Genomic DNA, 16,884 nt, shown 5'->3' on the forward strand with positions numbered 1-16,884 from the left:
ATCCATTCCTCCTTCCTCCCCAGGCTTTCCATTCACATGGGATACAGAAGGCCAGGTCCATCCTCTTCTTGTAGCAAACTCCCTTTTACGACATAGGAAGGCTTAAAATTTCAGAGGCCTCTCTGCTAAGAATGAATTTGAAGCCTCAGTATGAGATGCTCAATAGGAGTCCTGGAGATGCTCTTCAGTTGCTCCCTGACAAATGGACACTATCATTTCACAGAGTAGCCCCCATTCCCAACGAAACACTTGGAAGGCAATTAATTCCCTGATCCCCCCGGAGTAGAGAAATTCCTCCCATCCCAGTCTTGTCCCCCAGCTGGCTCATTCCAAACATGCTCTTGGCCTTTTAGATCTTTATAGATCTACTTGTTTTTTTGAAACTCCTTTTACGGACATTGGGCTAAATTCTGCTCTCAGCCGCACCGGTATACATCAGTCACTCCACTGACTCTGTGGAGGTATTTTGGATTTACACTAGTGTAACTGAGAGAAAAATTTAGCTCTGTGACTATAGTTAGAAATGTAGGGCTAAATTTCTGAAGTTTCATGCACTAGGGAAGCTGCATTAAAGGTATGCATACCTGCTGCACAGCCAGCGTCTGGCATCTGCCTGCCCAGACCAGCATTTGCACCTGCAATTTGGGTAACCAGCCATTTGTGCTCCGTTACTGTACCTGCTTAGTGTGTGTAAGTGCTTGTTAGTGCAAGTACACAAGGCCAAAAGTCCACATACCCTTCTAACTACAGAAGGTCTTCAGCTTTGCATTGTGTTCTCAGAGGATGGAGGACGAAGAGGAGGAGTCTCAGATTTTCTTCCCCCATCTCCGACGCATGGGACAAGAACCCAGAAAGGATTCTTCCAAAGAGGAAATTGCTGTGGGAACTGGAGATCATTAAGTGGGAAGGATAGGAGCCAGGTCTCAAATGTAGTCTTCTCTCTTCAGTTGGAGAACTATGTAACTGGCAACTGTTTGGCCAGAAACAACCAAAATGCCCCCTCCTGTGTGATGTGTGCTCTGCAGATCCTTTGCCTTGTTCACTGCATGCACTACAGTCCTGTGGTCCTGTGGAATGAGATTATAAGAGTGATTGTTTGGCACCCTTAACTGTAGTACTCCAGCCAGGATACGGTGATTTCATGTTGTCGTTGCAGTCAGTGCCTGTTTCATATGATTTATACTATTTTGCCTATGTATTTGTAACAAGCTTTTTCATTAGTTAGCTTTTTTCAGAGACATCTTTGGAATTTTTGAGTCTCCGAGAGGGGAGAAATCTATTCTAACATTCTCTTTTTGGAGAAAAGAAAATTATTGTACTTGCCTGCAATTCTTCTTTTCAGGAGGTAGTAATTATAAGAGATCCTCTCCCTACCAGCCACCCAGCTTCCCCCCAGAGATCATGATGCTTTATATTTTATTCTTGTTTAACTTCACTTTTCACTTGAAAACTGACAGCTGGAGGAAAGTATTGACTGTTAAACCTCAGCAGCAGGTATATTCCTGGCATTTTTATCCAAGGAAGTCAAAGTAATAATAACAATAATAATAATGAGAAGAAGAAGAATGCTTAGCATTCATATGGTGCTTTACACTTGAAAATGCTCTACAGACATTAACTAACTCTTACAATACACCTAAAACTCAATAAGTACCATTAGCCTCGTTTTATTATTATTTTCCACACATCCAGAAATGTGCTAGTGCCTGATGACTTTCTAGAGATCTTTCCCCAAGGTTAGACAACCAGTCAGTGACAGAGCCAGGAATGGAAAGTCCCTGATGTCTAATCCGTCTTCTGCCACCCCAAGGTAACTTTCCCGACTATTGAGGGTGTGTAACAGTGTAGTAATCAGAGCTGTGAGAGTTGTCTGATTCTCATGATGGGAACATGGACTTAAATGCCATGGCGTGTAACAGTGACCCCTGTCTGAGAGTAAAGATTACAGGTAAATAGTTTTGTTGGGCACAATAAGCCTCTTTATGGAGTACATTCAAACTCCAAAAATGCACTGGTATAACCAGGGAAGGACAACAGTCCCAACTTTGTAAAGATATCACCTATAATCCTGCTACTTTCTTTTTTTTCTACCTGAGGGGCCAATGGTCTGGCTAACCCACGAGATTTCTTAGTGCCAGTTGCCTGGTATGAAGATCGCCAAGTAGCAGGTGACTACACAGTGATCAGCAAGTACCAGGGCAAATTGTTTTCAGCCCAACAGGTAAGGAAATCAGAGTCCTTTTCACAAAGACTGGATCACACTGAAGCTCTATTAGTTATAATAAGTGCACACTGTAGGATGTACTATTTACCAGCATGGCAAAGAACTTTGGGGACCAATCCTTCTCCCACTGAAGTCAGCGGCCAAATTCCCATTTTGTTAAATGAAAGCAGGATTGAGCCCGTTGTTTGTTGGCACATTAAAAGGCTCTCCATCCATAGTAAATGTTTCTTAAAGAATTGTTTGACTCTGAAGTTAGTGATTCTTTGCCTCTAGGTGATGATTTTTACCTCACTGCTTCCAAATGCTATTCAGTGGCCTATGTGAAAAGGCAGGAGTGTGTTTTTGTGGGAGGCCATTGGTCTAATTTCTAGTGGGCAGGTGTTCCCATCACAAAAAATTGCCATTACAACTATTTCCTTATGGGTGGTGTCAGCAGTGAAGCCAAGGAGTAAATGTGCCTTGGACACCGAACTCCCCTCTCATCACTAGAAACGGGGCAGGACTGAGGCCCATTGGCAGGGTATGGCGAGGTGGAACGTGCCTTGCCACTGCCCAGGCAATACCCATTCTATGGATACAGAGGGGGCTTCGGTCTCCAGGCTGTCAATCAGGCACCATTTACTAACACTGAATGTGTTTTGAATTACAGAGCAGTGCCCTGTATGTTAGCAGCATGTTGGAGAGCACTGGGGATAATCCTCTGCTGCCTTTGTTCTTGATTTGATAGGATTTCTCCCCATTCAATGTGGTGGCCTGGCATGGGAACTACACACCATACAAATACAATCTGGATAACTTTATGGTCATCAATTCTGTTGCGTTTGACCACGTGGTAAGTTCTAAGGCTGTCAATATAGGCATGTATGAGGTGGAGCAATGAAATTGGCACCTATGAAATCTAAAGCCATTGGGAGTTGTGGGTGCTCAACACCACAGAAAAATTAGGTCTCATATTAGGAGCCTAAATAAAGATTTAGGAGCATAACTGGGGTACCTAAGTTTGAAATTTTTGACCTAATTTCACCAGTGCCACACAATGTGTCAGTGGCAGAGATGGAAATAGAACCTGGGACACTCCTATTGCCCAGTCTCCTGCAACACGCTACCCCGCCTCTTCATCTCAGTCTTCTGCTTGCCACACCACAAGGCCAAAGTCTAATTCAGCCTGAAACAAATGTCTGTAAATCCTTGGAGTTGGGACCTAATCCGGCAGTGGTGTAAATGGCAGTGTAAGATGCACAGCAGGTAACTGGTGAATTAGAAAACAGATGTCAGTGGCAAGTCTGTGTAGCTTGCACCACGTTGGCATCTCAAGAACCTGTGACTTTCAGTCTCCTTGAGAAGAGCTGGGGAAGCACTGAACAGGGCTGTGCAAGGCAAGACAGTTCCCACACAGAGTGGGCCCAATTCTCCAGTCCATTACACTTGTTTTACATTGGGTGAAACTGGTGTAACAGGGAGGGAACTCAGGCCTTACATCAGGGAATCTTACACCCTCCTGATTGTTGCTTTTCCTGTTATACCTTGAATAGGTAAAGGGGGGAATATAAGGTACAGTCCTTTTGCACACCTGCTAAATTGATCGGACTTAGTCTAGTTTATCACTTAACTCCTGTTTTTGACTGACTTACACCAGGCATGTTGCTGAAAGCACTGTGTGTCCCTGCTGCGTTTGGACCACAGCTGTCTTTCAGTAATATTATATAGTTATTATTAATTACTATTATTGCTGTTGTGGGAGCACTTGGAGTCCACAACCAGGTTGAACTCCATTGTACTAGGCACTATATGAACATATAAAAAATGCCAGTCCCAGTGCCAAAGAGCTTGCGCTCTGAGAGACAAGACATAACAGGTGGATGAGACAAACAAGCAGGCGAGGGTGGGGAAATCACTACTGCTTTTTACACTGAGTCCAATTCAGCCCTGGTGTAAAGGGGCACAAGTGCTGCAGATGCTTACACATCGCTGACTGTGGCCCAGTTTGCTAAACATTGCTTTACACCATGGCCCAATGAGGGAACTCTGCGCCTACAAGGAGAACTGACAGTTGGAGCTGATGTCCACTGTGCAAATCAGAGAAGAGAATTCTGCCTCAAATTCTCATTCTGATTCACCTCTCATAGTTAGAAAATGACTCTGCCGAGTGTTTCCTTTGAGTCCCCTGAGCCCAGGGCTGTAACTGTATTTGAAGAATTGGCAGCTTTCACTGTAATAGTTTATAATGCTAATGAAAAGTAACAAAAGCCAAAATCAATGCAAGCGGCTTCTCTTATAAAGAACCGGCCCAGTGAAATATTTGTTTTCATTAGACTATCTCTTGGCATTGCGTCTTCATGTGAGAATGGAGAATTTCTAGTTAGGCAGCCAACAGAAAGCATTGCTCAGACTCCAGTTAAACGTGCCACAGGAAAGAATGATCTTGTGATGAAAGCCCAGGGAATCCAACTGGAATCCAGTCCCAGCTAGGCTACCAAACCACTATGTGGCCTGAGGCAAGTCACAATCTCTCTGTGCCTCGATTTCCTCACTTGTAAAAAGGAGGAACATAATCATTTCCCACCTCATGAGGGGCTGGAAGGCGAAGTTCCTAGTCCATTGGATGTTCTTGTCTTCAGTAAACTTCACAGAAAGGGTTGAGGAGGAGTTGTGGAGTCAAGACTTCTGGGCTCTGTCATTGCCTTACTGTGCAATCTTGAACAAATCACTTCTCTTCCCCATCTGTTAAAGGGGATGATAGTGCTGAACCACCAGGATTTTATTGATTTGTGTCTGTAAAATGTTCTTCAGACTAAAACTAGGTAAGGACAAAGTGCTGTTTTATTACCACAGACAAGTATAGTTCTCAATATACTGAGCCCACCCCACCCTGCCGCCCTTTCAGCACAATCTTCATCCAGCCACCACCAAGAAGCGGCCATGCTCTCCTGCAGGCTGCACTCCCAGGTCTCTAGATTGATGCCCCAACCCAGCTCTCATCAGCCCATAGATTCTCCCTGCACACACTTTCCTGGCAAATGCTGCGCTGGGCACTGTGTATAATTCTATCAGATCTGGGGTTGGTGTGTTCTCTCCATTTCTGCTTCCTCCTCACTCAGTTTCACTCTTTTTTTCAGCTGGTCTCTGTAGTGAGGGGAATCATAGCAATGTAGGGCTGGAAGGGACCTTGAGAAGTAATTAAGTCCAGCCCCTTTCACTGAGGTGGGACTAATTAAACCTAGACCATCCCTGACAGGTGTTTGTCCAACCTGTTCTTAAAAACCTCCAATGACAGGGATTCCACAGCCTCCCTTGGAAGCCTGTTCCAGTGCTTACCTATCCTTACAGTTAGGAAGCTTTTCCTAATCTCTAACCTAAATCTGCCTTGCTGCAGATTAAGCCATGAAGACATTAAGTCCACTAAGACATGGAGAACAACTGATCACCATCCTCTTTATAACAGCCTTGAACATATTTGAAGACTGTTATTGGGTCCCCCTCAGTCGTCTTCTCTCAAGACTAAACGTGCCCAGTTTTTTTAACCTTTCCTCACAGGTCAGGTTTGCTAAACTTTTGATCATTTTTATTGTTCTCTGGCCTCTCTCCAATTTGTGCACATCTTTCCTAAAGTGCAGCGCCTAGAATTGGACACAGTACTTCAGTTGAGGCCTTGCCAGTGTTTAATAGAGAGGACAGTTACCTTCCGTGTCTTACATACAACACTACGGGTAATACACCCCAGAATGATATTAGCCTTTTTTGCAACTGCATTACGTTGTTGGTTCATATTCAATTTGTGCTCCACTATAAACCCCAGATCCTTTTCAGCAGTACGACCACCTAGCCAGCTTTTCCCCATTTTGTAGTTGTGCATTTGATTTTTCCTTCCTGGAGTGCAGTACTTTGCACTTGTCTTTCTTCATTTTCATCTTGTTGATTTCAGACCAATTCTCTTAATTTGTCAGGATCATTTTGAATTCCAATCCTGTCCTCCAAAGTGCTTACAAGTCCCTGCCTCTCAGCTTGGTGTTATTTGCAAATTTTATAAGCATACTTTCCTTTCTATTATCCAAATTGTTAATGAAAATATTGAATAGTACAGGACCCATAACTGACCTCTGCAGGGACCCCCTAGATATGCCCTTCCAATTTGACAGCGAACCATTGATAACTACTCTGAATGTAGTCTTCCAACCAGCTGTGCACCCACTGTAACACTGCCTGCAGTGGCTCAAAAGCGTGAGTATCAACATCATAGCAGACCGTTAGGAACTAGGCACAAACCTCAAATTGGTTGTGAGTTCTATACTTAGATTTCCAAACCAGTTATCAAGTGTAGACTGCTCAGTCACTATAACAGCCTTAACACGGAGTCACAGACTGTCCCTGGGCTATTCCAATCTATCTCACCACTCAGATAGATGGTCCCTTACACAAAGAATCACAGCAATATTTAGGTTACTCCCAGTCCCCAAGGACCAGTCACTTACTCTAGATTAATTGCACCATAGATCTCACACTAATGACAACACTTGTAGCCAATCCTATAATAAACTATTTAAACATTTATGAACTAGGAAAAGAAAACCAGAGAGTTATTTACAAGGTTAAAGCAAGTAAACATAGATACCCAAATGAGTTCCAATCTTAAGTTTCAAAAGGTGATAGAAGCTTCTATATTCAGCAAACTCTGTATGTCCTTTAGGGCTAACCCAGGCTAAGCAGCTGGGGATCTCATGCTTATGCCTAGAAACCTTGCTTCCCAGAGTCCAATCAACATAATCAGTTCCTTCTTGTTAGAGGTTTTATCCCTCTCCTGTAATATGCTCTGAGCTACCAACTCAGCAGATGGGAGGAATCCACTTGCATGATTCATCTGCATGGGCAGGATGGCAGAACAACAAAAGTCTTTTGTTGACAGTATATAGGGAAATTCCATTTCCAACATTCCACAATAGTCCATCTGGTATCGATGGACCTTTCCTGTTGGGAAGGCTGTAACACTTTCTGTTGAAGATCAACTCTTCATACTAGTTAATGTCTCTCTCCTATCTGGTGATGTAGACAGGCACAGAGGCTCACAATACAGTTGTTCAAATACTACCTTACACTATGGAATACAGATGTAAGTGAGATCAATGCATATGGCAACTCACAAGCATTAAATAAAATAAAAAAAATAAATTAATGGATATATCCTATCTCCTAGAACTGGAAAGGACCCTGAAAGGTCATTGAGTCCAGCCCCCTGCCTTCACTAGCAGGACCAAGTACTGATTTTGCCCTAGATCCCTAAGTGGCCCCCTAAAGGATTGAACTTACAACCCTGGGTTTAGCAAGCTAATGCTCAAACCACTGAGCTATTCCTCTCCTCCTTCAAGAATTCAATTCAATTCAATTCAATTCAAGACTAAACACATTCTTATAGTTCTACTACCTATTTGAACAGTACTAACACACAGGTGAGCCAGACTGATTCCAGCTCTGTATTGGTCAATGTTCAGTTGAGACATGGGGACCTTGTCGTGAGCTGGTACATGGCCTGCCAGTGTCACATTCATCTTATAGTAATTTCATCTAGACCACAACATTAGTTTGCTAATGAGACTGTCATGAGACACTTTATCAAAAGCCTTACTAAAATCAAGATATATCACATTTACAGCTTCCCCATTCAGTAGGCCATTAACCCTGACAAAGAAGGAAATTAGGATGGTTTGGCATGATTTGTCCTTGAAAAATCCATGGTGCCTATTCCTTAAACTCTCTTATGCTATAAGTGCTTACAAATTGATTGTTTAATAATTTGTTCAGGTATCTTTCCAGGCATTGAAATTAAACTGACTAGTCTATAATTTCCCAGGTCATCTTTGTTCCCCTTTTTAAAGATAATTACTATGTTTGTCCTTCTCCTCTGGGACCTCAGCCGTCCTCAAGGAAGTCTCAAAGATAATCGCTAACAGTGCCAGGATTGCTTCAGCCAATTCATTAAGTAACCCTTGGATGAATTTAATCAGATCTTGCCAACTTGAATACATCTAATGTATCTAAATATTTTTTAACTTGTCCTTTCCCTATTTTGGCTGACATTTCTTCCTTCTGGTTGTTGTTATTGTATTGAGTATCTGATCACTATTAACCTTTTTAGTGAAGACTGAAGCAAAACAGGCATTAAACACTTCAAGGTTCTTGATGCCATCAGTTATTAGCTCTCTTTCCCTCCAAGTAGAGGACCTACACTTTCCTTCATCTTTCTCTTGCTCCTAATGTACTCAAAGAACCTCTTCTTATTGCCTTTTATGTCCCCTGCTAAATGTAACCCATTTTGGCCCTTAGCCTTTCTGATGTTGTCCCTAACATGTTTGTGCTATTCTTTTGTTTTCATCCTTAGCAATTCATCCATGTTCCCACTTTTTGTAGGATTTCTTTTTGATTTTCAGATCATTAAAGAGTTCCTGATGGAGCCAAATTGGCCTCTTTATTATTCTTCCTATCTTTTCTTCACATCAGGATAGTATGCAGTTGTGTCTTTAATATTGTTGTCATAAACAGATAGTTAAGGGTTAATGTCTCTTTTACCTGTAAAGGATTAAGAAGCTCAGTAAACCTGGCTGACACCTGACCAGAGGACCAATAAGGGGACAAGATATTTTCAAATCTTGGTGGAGGGAAGTCTTTGTTTTGTGCTCTTTGTTTTGGGGGTTGTTCGTTCTCGGGACTGAGAGGGACCAGACGTCAATCCAGGCTCTCCAAATCTCTCTGAATCAGTCTCTCATGTTTCAAACTTGTAAGTAGCACAGGCAAGGCGTGTTAGTCTTATGTTTGTTTTCTCAACCTCTGTTTGCTGTAACTTTGAACCTAAGGCTAGAGGGGGTTCCCCTGGGCTATATAAATCTAAGTACCCTGTAAAATATTTTCCATCCTGATTTTACAGAGATGATGTTTACCTTTCTTTTTCTTTAATTAAAAATTTTCTTTTTAAGAACCTGATTGATTTTTTTCTCTCTTGTTTTAAGATCCCAGGGAATTGGGTCTGGACTCATCAGGAGTTGGTGGGGGAAAAGAGGGGGGAATGGTTAATTTCTCCTTGTGTTAAGATCCAAGGGGTTGGATCGGTATCACCAGGGACTTGGTGGAAAAGCCTCAAGGCAGCCCAGGGAGGGGAAAGTTTTGCGGGGACAGGGAGTGTGCCAGACACTGGAATTCTGGCTGGTGGCAGCGTTACCAGATCTAAGCTAGGAATTAAGCTTAGAAGGGTCCATGCAGGTCCCCACATCTGTACCCTAAAGTTCAGAGTGGGGGAGGGAATCTTGACAATTGTCTCATTGAGAAACTTACTAATTCTTCTTTCCCTGAGATTTTCTTCCCATGGGACCTTACTTGCCAGTTCTCTGAGTCTGTTAAAGTCTGGTTTTTTTAAGTCCATTATCCTTATTCTACTGCGGTCACTCCTTCCTTTTCTTATCATTTCTAATCTATCATTTCATGAACACTTTCACCCAAATTACCTTCCACCTTCAGATTCAGAACCAACGTCTCCCTGTTGCTCAGAATCAAGTCTAAAATGGCTGTTCCCCTGGTTACTTCCTCCACCTTCTGAAACAAAAAGTTGTCCCCAATACATTCTGGGAACTTATTGGAAATGTTGTGTTTTGCCATATTAGGGTCACTTGGGCGAAAGGAGAGGAGCAGAGCTGTATGGTCTCCCTTGAAGCCAGCATCCTCTGCGGGATGAGGAAGTGCTGCAGCATTCTGGGCTCAGGACAGCCCCTCTTCCTCTCTGCAGTCAGTGCTGCAGCCATGTGAGGGACTCGGTAGAACCCTGACAAGACGGTGGAAGGTCAGGGGTGGCAGAGTGCTTGTCATGGGAGAAACAAGAATTGGAGCTCTTCTAGGCCAGCCAAATAAGGAAGCAGCCTATCCCTCCTCCTTCCTCCTATGCCCAGAATGGGATCCGGAGCATGGATGGCCTTGCGCCAGCCAAGAAATCCCACTCGCCCTCCTAACCACTTCTAAAATGCAGGTGATGAAAGTGTTTCAGAGGGTGAGAGGCTGAATTGGCAGGTGTGGCTCACAGGATGCAGCTGAACTGACAGGTCTGAACTTAGCCATGTTTTCTGATTTGCCATCCTGTTTGGTTTTGTTCTATAGGACCCGTCTATTTTCACTGTCTTGACAGCCAAGTCAACCCGACCTGGAGTGGCTCTTGCTGACTTTGTCATCTTCCCACCCCGATGGGGGGTAGCAAACAACACCTTCCGGCCACCTTATTACCACAGTATGTCTGCCCTTACTCAGTTACACTTGAGAAGCGGGTCGGGGTGGGAGGGGGGATGTCAAACAAGCCACGCTTCCTGTTCTCCACAGGAGCCACAAGGAGAAAGATGGCTTTGCCTGTATCCTCTCACTCAGCTAATGTGGGCCACTTGCAGCCAGCCAGTCTTTCTTGGGGCAAGAACCAAAGGAAAGCTGTCCCCATTTACAGCAGCCGAGAACAACTGTACAGGAGGTGACGTGGTTTATGGTTACACATGTACGTTTATTTGTGTTAGAGAAGCACCTAGTGACCTCACCAAGGTTGGGTCCCCATTGTACTGGCACTGTGCAAATGCTTAGTAAGGGTATGTCTGCATTACAAGTGAAGGTGTGAGTGTAGCATGGGAAGGAAGACCCACACCAGCTTTAATCTAGGTAGAGCAGGTAACATTAGTAGTTAGTTGTGAAGACACGGTGGCCTGGGCTTCAGTGCAAGCTAGCTGCCTTAGTACAGCCCCACAGGGGACCATGGATATGTATTCAGGTTGCTGGCCTACACCGGAATCTGTGCCTCCCTATCTTCCCAGCTATTTTTAGCTGCGCTACCTAAATTAAAGCAAGCATGGGTGTACCTACCCAAGCGATAATTGCATGTTAATTTGCAGTGTAGATGTACCCTATAAATAGTCCCTGCCCGCCAATGCTTACAATCGCACCGGGGAAGAGAGACAAAGGGTGGGAGAAAGCATTTTATAGATGGGGAATTGAGGCACTGAGTGGTTAAGTGATTTGCTCACGATCACACCGGAAGTCTGTGTCAGAACTGGCACTGGACCCTAGATGATCTGAGCTCCTCTCCAGTGCCATAACCACAAAGCCATCTTTCTTCACCACTTCATGTGTATCTAGTTGGAAAGTGGTGCTGTTGTTACCCCAGCAATATCTGGGGCGCTTACAGGTAGAGATTTGGAACCAGTGTCCTTCTCAGTCCTGTTCCTAGTGGCAGGTGACTACATCATGGAGGAACTATAATCCTCCACCACCATCACTGTTGGCTCCTTGTTGGCTGCCCCTGGACAGGGGCCAAGGACTGAATGCACCATAGAGATTCATTTACTCCCAACCCCAAGCAGTTCTCCTTTGTGGACATGGAGGAAACACCTTGCTAGGAAAGAGTGTGGGGAAAGCCTGGCTTTGCTGCCCATGCTGTGCCTATAAATAAGAAGCCTTGGTTTCCAGGGATGTCACTGCCACACCTATGATAGCACTAAAGTCACTTTAAAAAGAATCAGACATTTATTGTGTTCATCTTAAAACATTTGTGTAATAATTTCTCCACCCTCCCACTCCCACCGTTATTTGGACTTAGTTCTGAAGGACACCCGGGGGATTTTTGTTATAAAAACCCAGCCCCCTGACAGCACAATGGGCAGTTTTGCATCCATCTGAATAAATCCCAGAGGCAAGTCCTTGGCTTATTCTCCTGCTCTCGTTTCAAATTATGAAAGAAAGAGAAAACAGCTAGACACCAATTACGCCAGGTCACTGAGAGTGTGTCTGTGAAACACTAAATTCATATTTATAGGATTGTTTTTCACCTGTGGAATTATAGGGTCTAATGTGGCTCTCTGAACACATTACATTTGCTTAGGAAGGGCCCAGTCTTGCAAAATGCTGAACATCTTCAAATCCCATTGAAATCTGTGGTGCTCAGCACCACTGAGGAGGGATAATGGGTTTAAGCAGTTCTTTCTCTTACATTTGACATGGGATCTAGCCTTTTACCTTTGTCAGTTCTTGAGTCCTGTCAAAAACCTGTATTCAGAGAACATGAAGACTGCACAGTTAGGTACTCAGATCCTGAAGTGAAAAACTTACAATTTCTCACACAACCTTAACTTTCCCCTGTGTATGAATGCATACAGAGACTTTTACTACATGGGCTGTTTCTCTGTCTTTGAAGGTATTTATATGACCCTCATCCCTGTAGTATCCAAATGTCTGAGAATCATGAATGTATTTGTCTTCCCAGCACCCCACTCAGGGAGGGAAGTGCTGTTTTTCCCATTTTACAGATAGGGAACTGAGGCACAGGGTGGCATAAGTGACTTGCCTATGGTCACACAAGAAGTCTGTGGATGAGCCAAGAATTGAACCTGGGTTATTTCAAGTCCCAAACGAGTGTCCTAACTTCTAGGCCAGCCTTCCTATGATATATTTTTCAGCCTTAGCTCCACCTATGTAACATCTTACATTTCTGTGTAATACCAGTGCCTCCAAAATGCAGTCCATATGAAAAATTCTCAGTAAACCATTCATACACGATACTGCAGATTAAGAATGAGTAGTAGTGAACATCTGCTTGCAGATATAGGCTACCTATATTTTTGCAAAAGTAGTTTTGTAATTAAATGCTTCATCCCCTGAATTGCACTGAAGAAAGGGTGCACTGCTGATTCAAATGGAAATGTAAAGAACACAGCTACCGCCATATGGCTTGATTTCACAAAAATGTGTAGCCAAGCATACTACTAACTACACTGAGTAGACCCATTAGAGTCAAATCTACTGAGGTGAGTGGGTACTACAAGTGGTAGTTGTTTGCAGAACTGGGACTAAAATACATACTTTAGAGAGACAAGAACATACCTTAATGAGAAGTCAAGAGCCAAATTCAGCAACCTTTACACGAATGGGATCTTATTCCATAACAGCTTACTGCATTGCTTTCAGTGGGACTAGTGCTCATCATGAGTATCGGTGGCAAAATTTGGCCCATAACCATGAGAGAGAGACTGGCCTTTTATGACCAAGAAGATAAAGTGAGTATAAAAGAATGAAACAATATCACAAGATGTTAGAGTACACAGGTGGCTTACAGCTTGTACAAAAATGTGTAGCAATATGACCTAGTGCATAAAGCACTGGAGTGGGCATCAGCAGGCTTGGGTTCTGTTCCTGGCTCTGTCACTGGCCTAATTTGTGGCTTCAGGCAAGTTACTTCAGATCTCTTTGTCTCAGTTTCCCCATCTCCAAAAGAGTGATACTAATATTGACACAAAAGTAGTATTATAGGTTTCTCTACACATGCTTTTAGTACCAATATAATTAAAGCAGTGCAACCCCCTAGTGTGGATGCAGTGACACTGGTTTAAAGGTGCTTATATTGGTATGCAGTATGAACTCCTTACATACTGGCGTACCTGCATTCAGCTGAGCAGGTTGTACTGCTTTGACTATATCGGTTTCTGAATCCATATAAATGTAGTGGTACAAAACCTGCATGTAGAGCAGCCCTAAGAGCCCCACATACTGGCTCACCAACACTACATCGTGCAGCACCCCTGCAGTTGCTTGGAGGTCACGGATCCAAATACTGAGCTGGTCCAGCCCTACTTGGTTTGTGATCTTCAAGGGGATGGCCGCCACGCCGCGATGACTGGAAACGGTATTGCATTGTAACAGCGACTGTGTCTCCACTTCTATAGGGAACTGTATGAGCGAGTTCATGGGGCTGATCAAAGGGCACTATGAAGCGAAGGAAGAAGGGTTCCAGCCAGGAGGGGCCAGCCTACACAGCATGATGACACCCCATGGGCCAGATGCTGAGTGTTTTGAGAAGGCAAGCAAAGTCAGGCTAGAGCCCGAGAGAGTTGCAGAAGGGACCATGGTAAGAGCCCTACAGAGCAAGTAAAATGACTGCAGCAGCACATCATACCAACATGGGTCTCGGAAACGCAGCTCAGACCCTTGCTCTCCTGGTTGGAAGTTTGTCTAGGGAGATATTTGAAGTGCTGAACACCCAAAATTGGAGCTGGAGTTTAGGTGCTCAGCTCCCGCATTGTGACACAACATGCTGAGCTCTTTTGATAATCTGGCCACTTAAAGGGGGAGCTGAGCTTTTTTAGAAATTCTGGCCTCATCTTCTGGGGACAAAAGCACACTCCCCTCCACCCCCAGTTCCTCAGACCAACCAATGACTCGCTCTAGAGAATGGTCCCCAGCAGGCCCTGTCCCAGGATTTCTTGGATGGTCTTGATTTTCCAGGATGTTCCCAGGTTCCAAAATCCCTTTTGGAACCTGCCTAACACCAGCATTGCAATGGTATATCTCACTGGGCATTATGGACAGTTTTAGTGGTCTTAGCTGGAAGCTTTCTCCCCTTGACTGAGCAAGTAGAAGTTATGCTAGGCTGGCCTCAGCTGGGAACCTCCCCAAACTGAGAAGCTAGGAGCTGGAGTCTGGCCAACACTAGACCTTTGGTGTATTTTCTGTATATACCTAATAAAGCATGATCACTATGCGTGTATTCCCTCCTCTCCTTCCTGCCCTAATGTACTTGCTGTGGTTCCCAACAGGCCTTCATGTTCGAGTCCTCCTTCAGCATGGCTGTTACCACGTGGGGCCTCAAGACCTCCAACTGTCTAGATAAGACCTACTACAAGTGCTGGGAACCGCTGAAAAGCCATTTTAATCCCAGCTGCAAGTAAACAGAAGTGAGCTGCTTGTGCGCTCCCAGGCCAGTCACACCGATGGGAAACAATCCGTGATACCTACAAGGGCAAGGGCTGGTAAAGGAACAAACATCCCACAGTACAGCGAGCGCCATTGCACTGCAGCCATTTCAACAGCGACTGATTAAATGAATTATTCTTGCAAACCTGTGTATCTAGCCTTGAACCGCACCACAGTTCTGAGCTTTCAAGTATCCAATTAAAGTGTAAGATCTGCAGTGCCCACGCCATGGGGCTCCCCCAGCAGGTGGGGTGGGGTGAAATCTGTGCCTTGTACTGAAGTGAGATAGTGGTCGACTTCCTCTCGGGACACTCATGAAAATATGACATCTTTCACAAAGGGATACTCAGGAGCAACGATTTTTTAAAGAATACTCCAGGAATGATCTTTCAGTGAGAGGGTAAGAATAAATAGGAGTCAGAGGAACCAGCCAGGTCCGGTCTTAAATCCAGATGATCTACTGCCAATCAAGGGAAGGTTACCCTTTCACTGACACACAGCCCAGTCTTCAGCACCTACTAACACATTATCATTTCCCAGCAACTTCTGTCTGGGTTTCTCAACACTAAGAATGGGATCCACAAAGCAACCTAGGCACGTAAATCTCAGTTCTAGGCATCGCTGTGATGCACAAAACTCTTTGGCTGCTGCTGAACCCTGTAGATGCCTAAACTCACTCAGTGCCTGAATTTTTGCAGGCAAAGTTCCATAGGCACATAAGTTTCTGCCACTGGGCCCATGCACTGCTGCCTCTCTCTAGGCATCCAGGTGTCTCTCTTGCCCAAGCCTCAGCACAATTGATGAATTGGGAGGGATAAGTGTTTGGCTACCTAAGTTGCATGCAGGGTGTGTTCAGGGTAGGCATGCTCAGAGGCTGCCTAACTGCACACAAAACAGGTGGGGGGGGGAAAGAAGAGTTCCCTTAGCCTAGTGGTTAGGGTACTCACCCAGAATATGGGACACCCCAGATTCAAGGCCCCCCCCTTTATTGGATAACTTTTTTAACATGCAGTGAATTGGTTGTTACAACCTTGATTCCCCATTGCTTTGTGAGGACCTTATATCAGCTTAGCTTGATTCTGTACCAATTACTGTAGCATATTCAGACCAAATGAGTGCCCCCACAAGAGGCTGTACCCATTTAACTAAATCTGTTTCTAAACCAATTTAGTTAAATCAGTACAATTTTCCTATGTAGACAAGGCCTTATTTGTTGAGTCCACTAGAGCAAGAGGAGAGCCCAGGGATTGAAGCAGTTGCACGAGCCCCCTTGTCAGCAATAATTTACACACCTTACTTTGAGAAGAGGGGCATAAGCATATCACAACTTATTTGCCAGAAGAGGGAAAGAGAAATGTAAATGGGTTAGTGCGCAGAGCACAGGCTTTGGCATCAGGACACCTCGGGTTTGGTTTTGTTTTTTTTTGTTTAGTCACTGCCAACAATGGGCTTGACCCTGTACAAGATGTTTGGCTAGAACATGTTTTGTACATGCAGAGTATTATTATGTAATATCCACCATGCAGCACTTGTGCTAAAATAGAAAACTCAGAAGAGGCCGTTTACCAACAATCAATCTGCCAGAGGGATTCAATTCACTGAACCGGCCCAGGGTGAAGCTAAGGGCTTGTCTACAGATGGATTTGTTCCGAATTAATTTTGAAAGTGGATTAAGCCAGGAACAAAGCACTCTTGTTCTCAAATGAGTGTCCACACATGGCATTGTTCAGGAATCGCTATTGTACTTTAAATTCACACTTCTCCCTTAATCAACATTAACTTTCAAGCACAGATACACCCTAAACCAAAATGCTCTAGGGACTGAAGGGAAAGTTTTTGGTTTCTCATTTGGGGGGGGGGGGGGGAACGACCCATGAGAGCCATAGACTATTTGCCTGCTTGAAACTCTC

The 16,884-nt window shown here is 44.2% G+C and overlaps 1 protein-coding gene across 3 annotated transcripts in view; it reads left to right on the forward strand.

Moving 5' to 3' along the window:
- The window catches only part of HGD (homogentisate 1,2-dioxygenase), a 41,989-nt gene extending 26,870 nt beyond the window's left edge, over positions 1-15,119 (forward strand). For 2 of the 3 annotated variants that reach the window (XM_045001088.1, XM_045001090.1), the window contains 5 exons: positions 2,097-2,221; positions 2,952-3,056; positions 10,355-10,481; positions 13,948-14,129; positions 14,818-15,119. In XM_045001088.1, the coding sequence (XP_044857023.1) occupies positions 2,097-2,221; positions 2,952-3,056; positions 10,355-10,481; positions 13,948-14,129; positions 14,818-14,949 (671 nt within the window). In that variant the 3' untranslated portion in view covers positions 14,950-15,119. Of the gene's footprint in view, positions 1-2,096; positions 2,222-2,951; positions 3,057-10,354; positions 10,482-10,570; positions 10,737-13,947; positions 14,130-14,817 lie in introns of those variants that run through there. The other variant, XM_045001089.1, reaches the window with a different exon arrangement.
- The last annotated feature ends 1,765 nt before the right edge of the window (positions 15,120-16,884 follow it).

This window comes from Mauremys mutica, chromosome 1, assembly GCF_020497125.1.
Source record: "Mauremys mutica isolate MM-2020 ecotype Southern chromosome 1, ASM2049712v1, whole genome shotgun sequence".
NCBI lineage: Eukaryota > Metazoa > Chordata > Testudines > Geoemydidae > Mauremys > Mauremys mutica.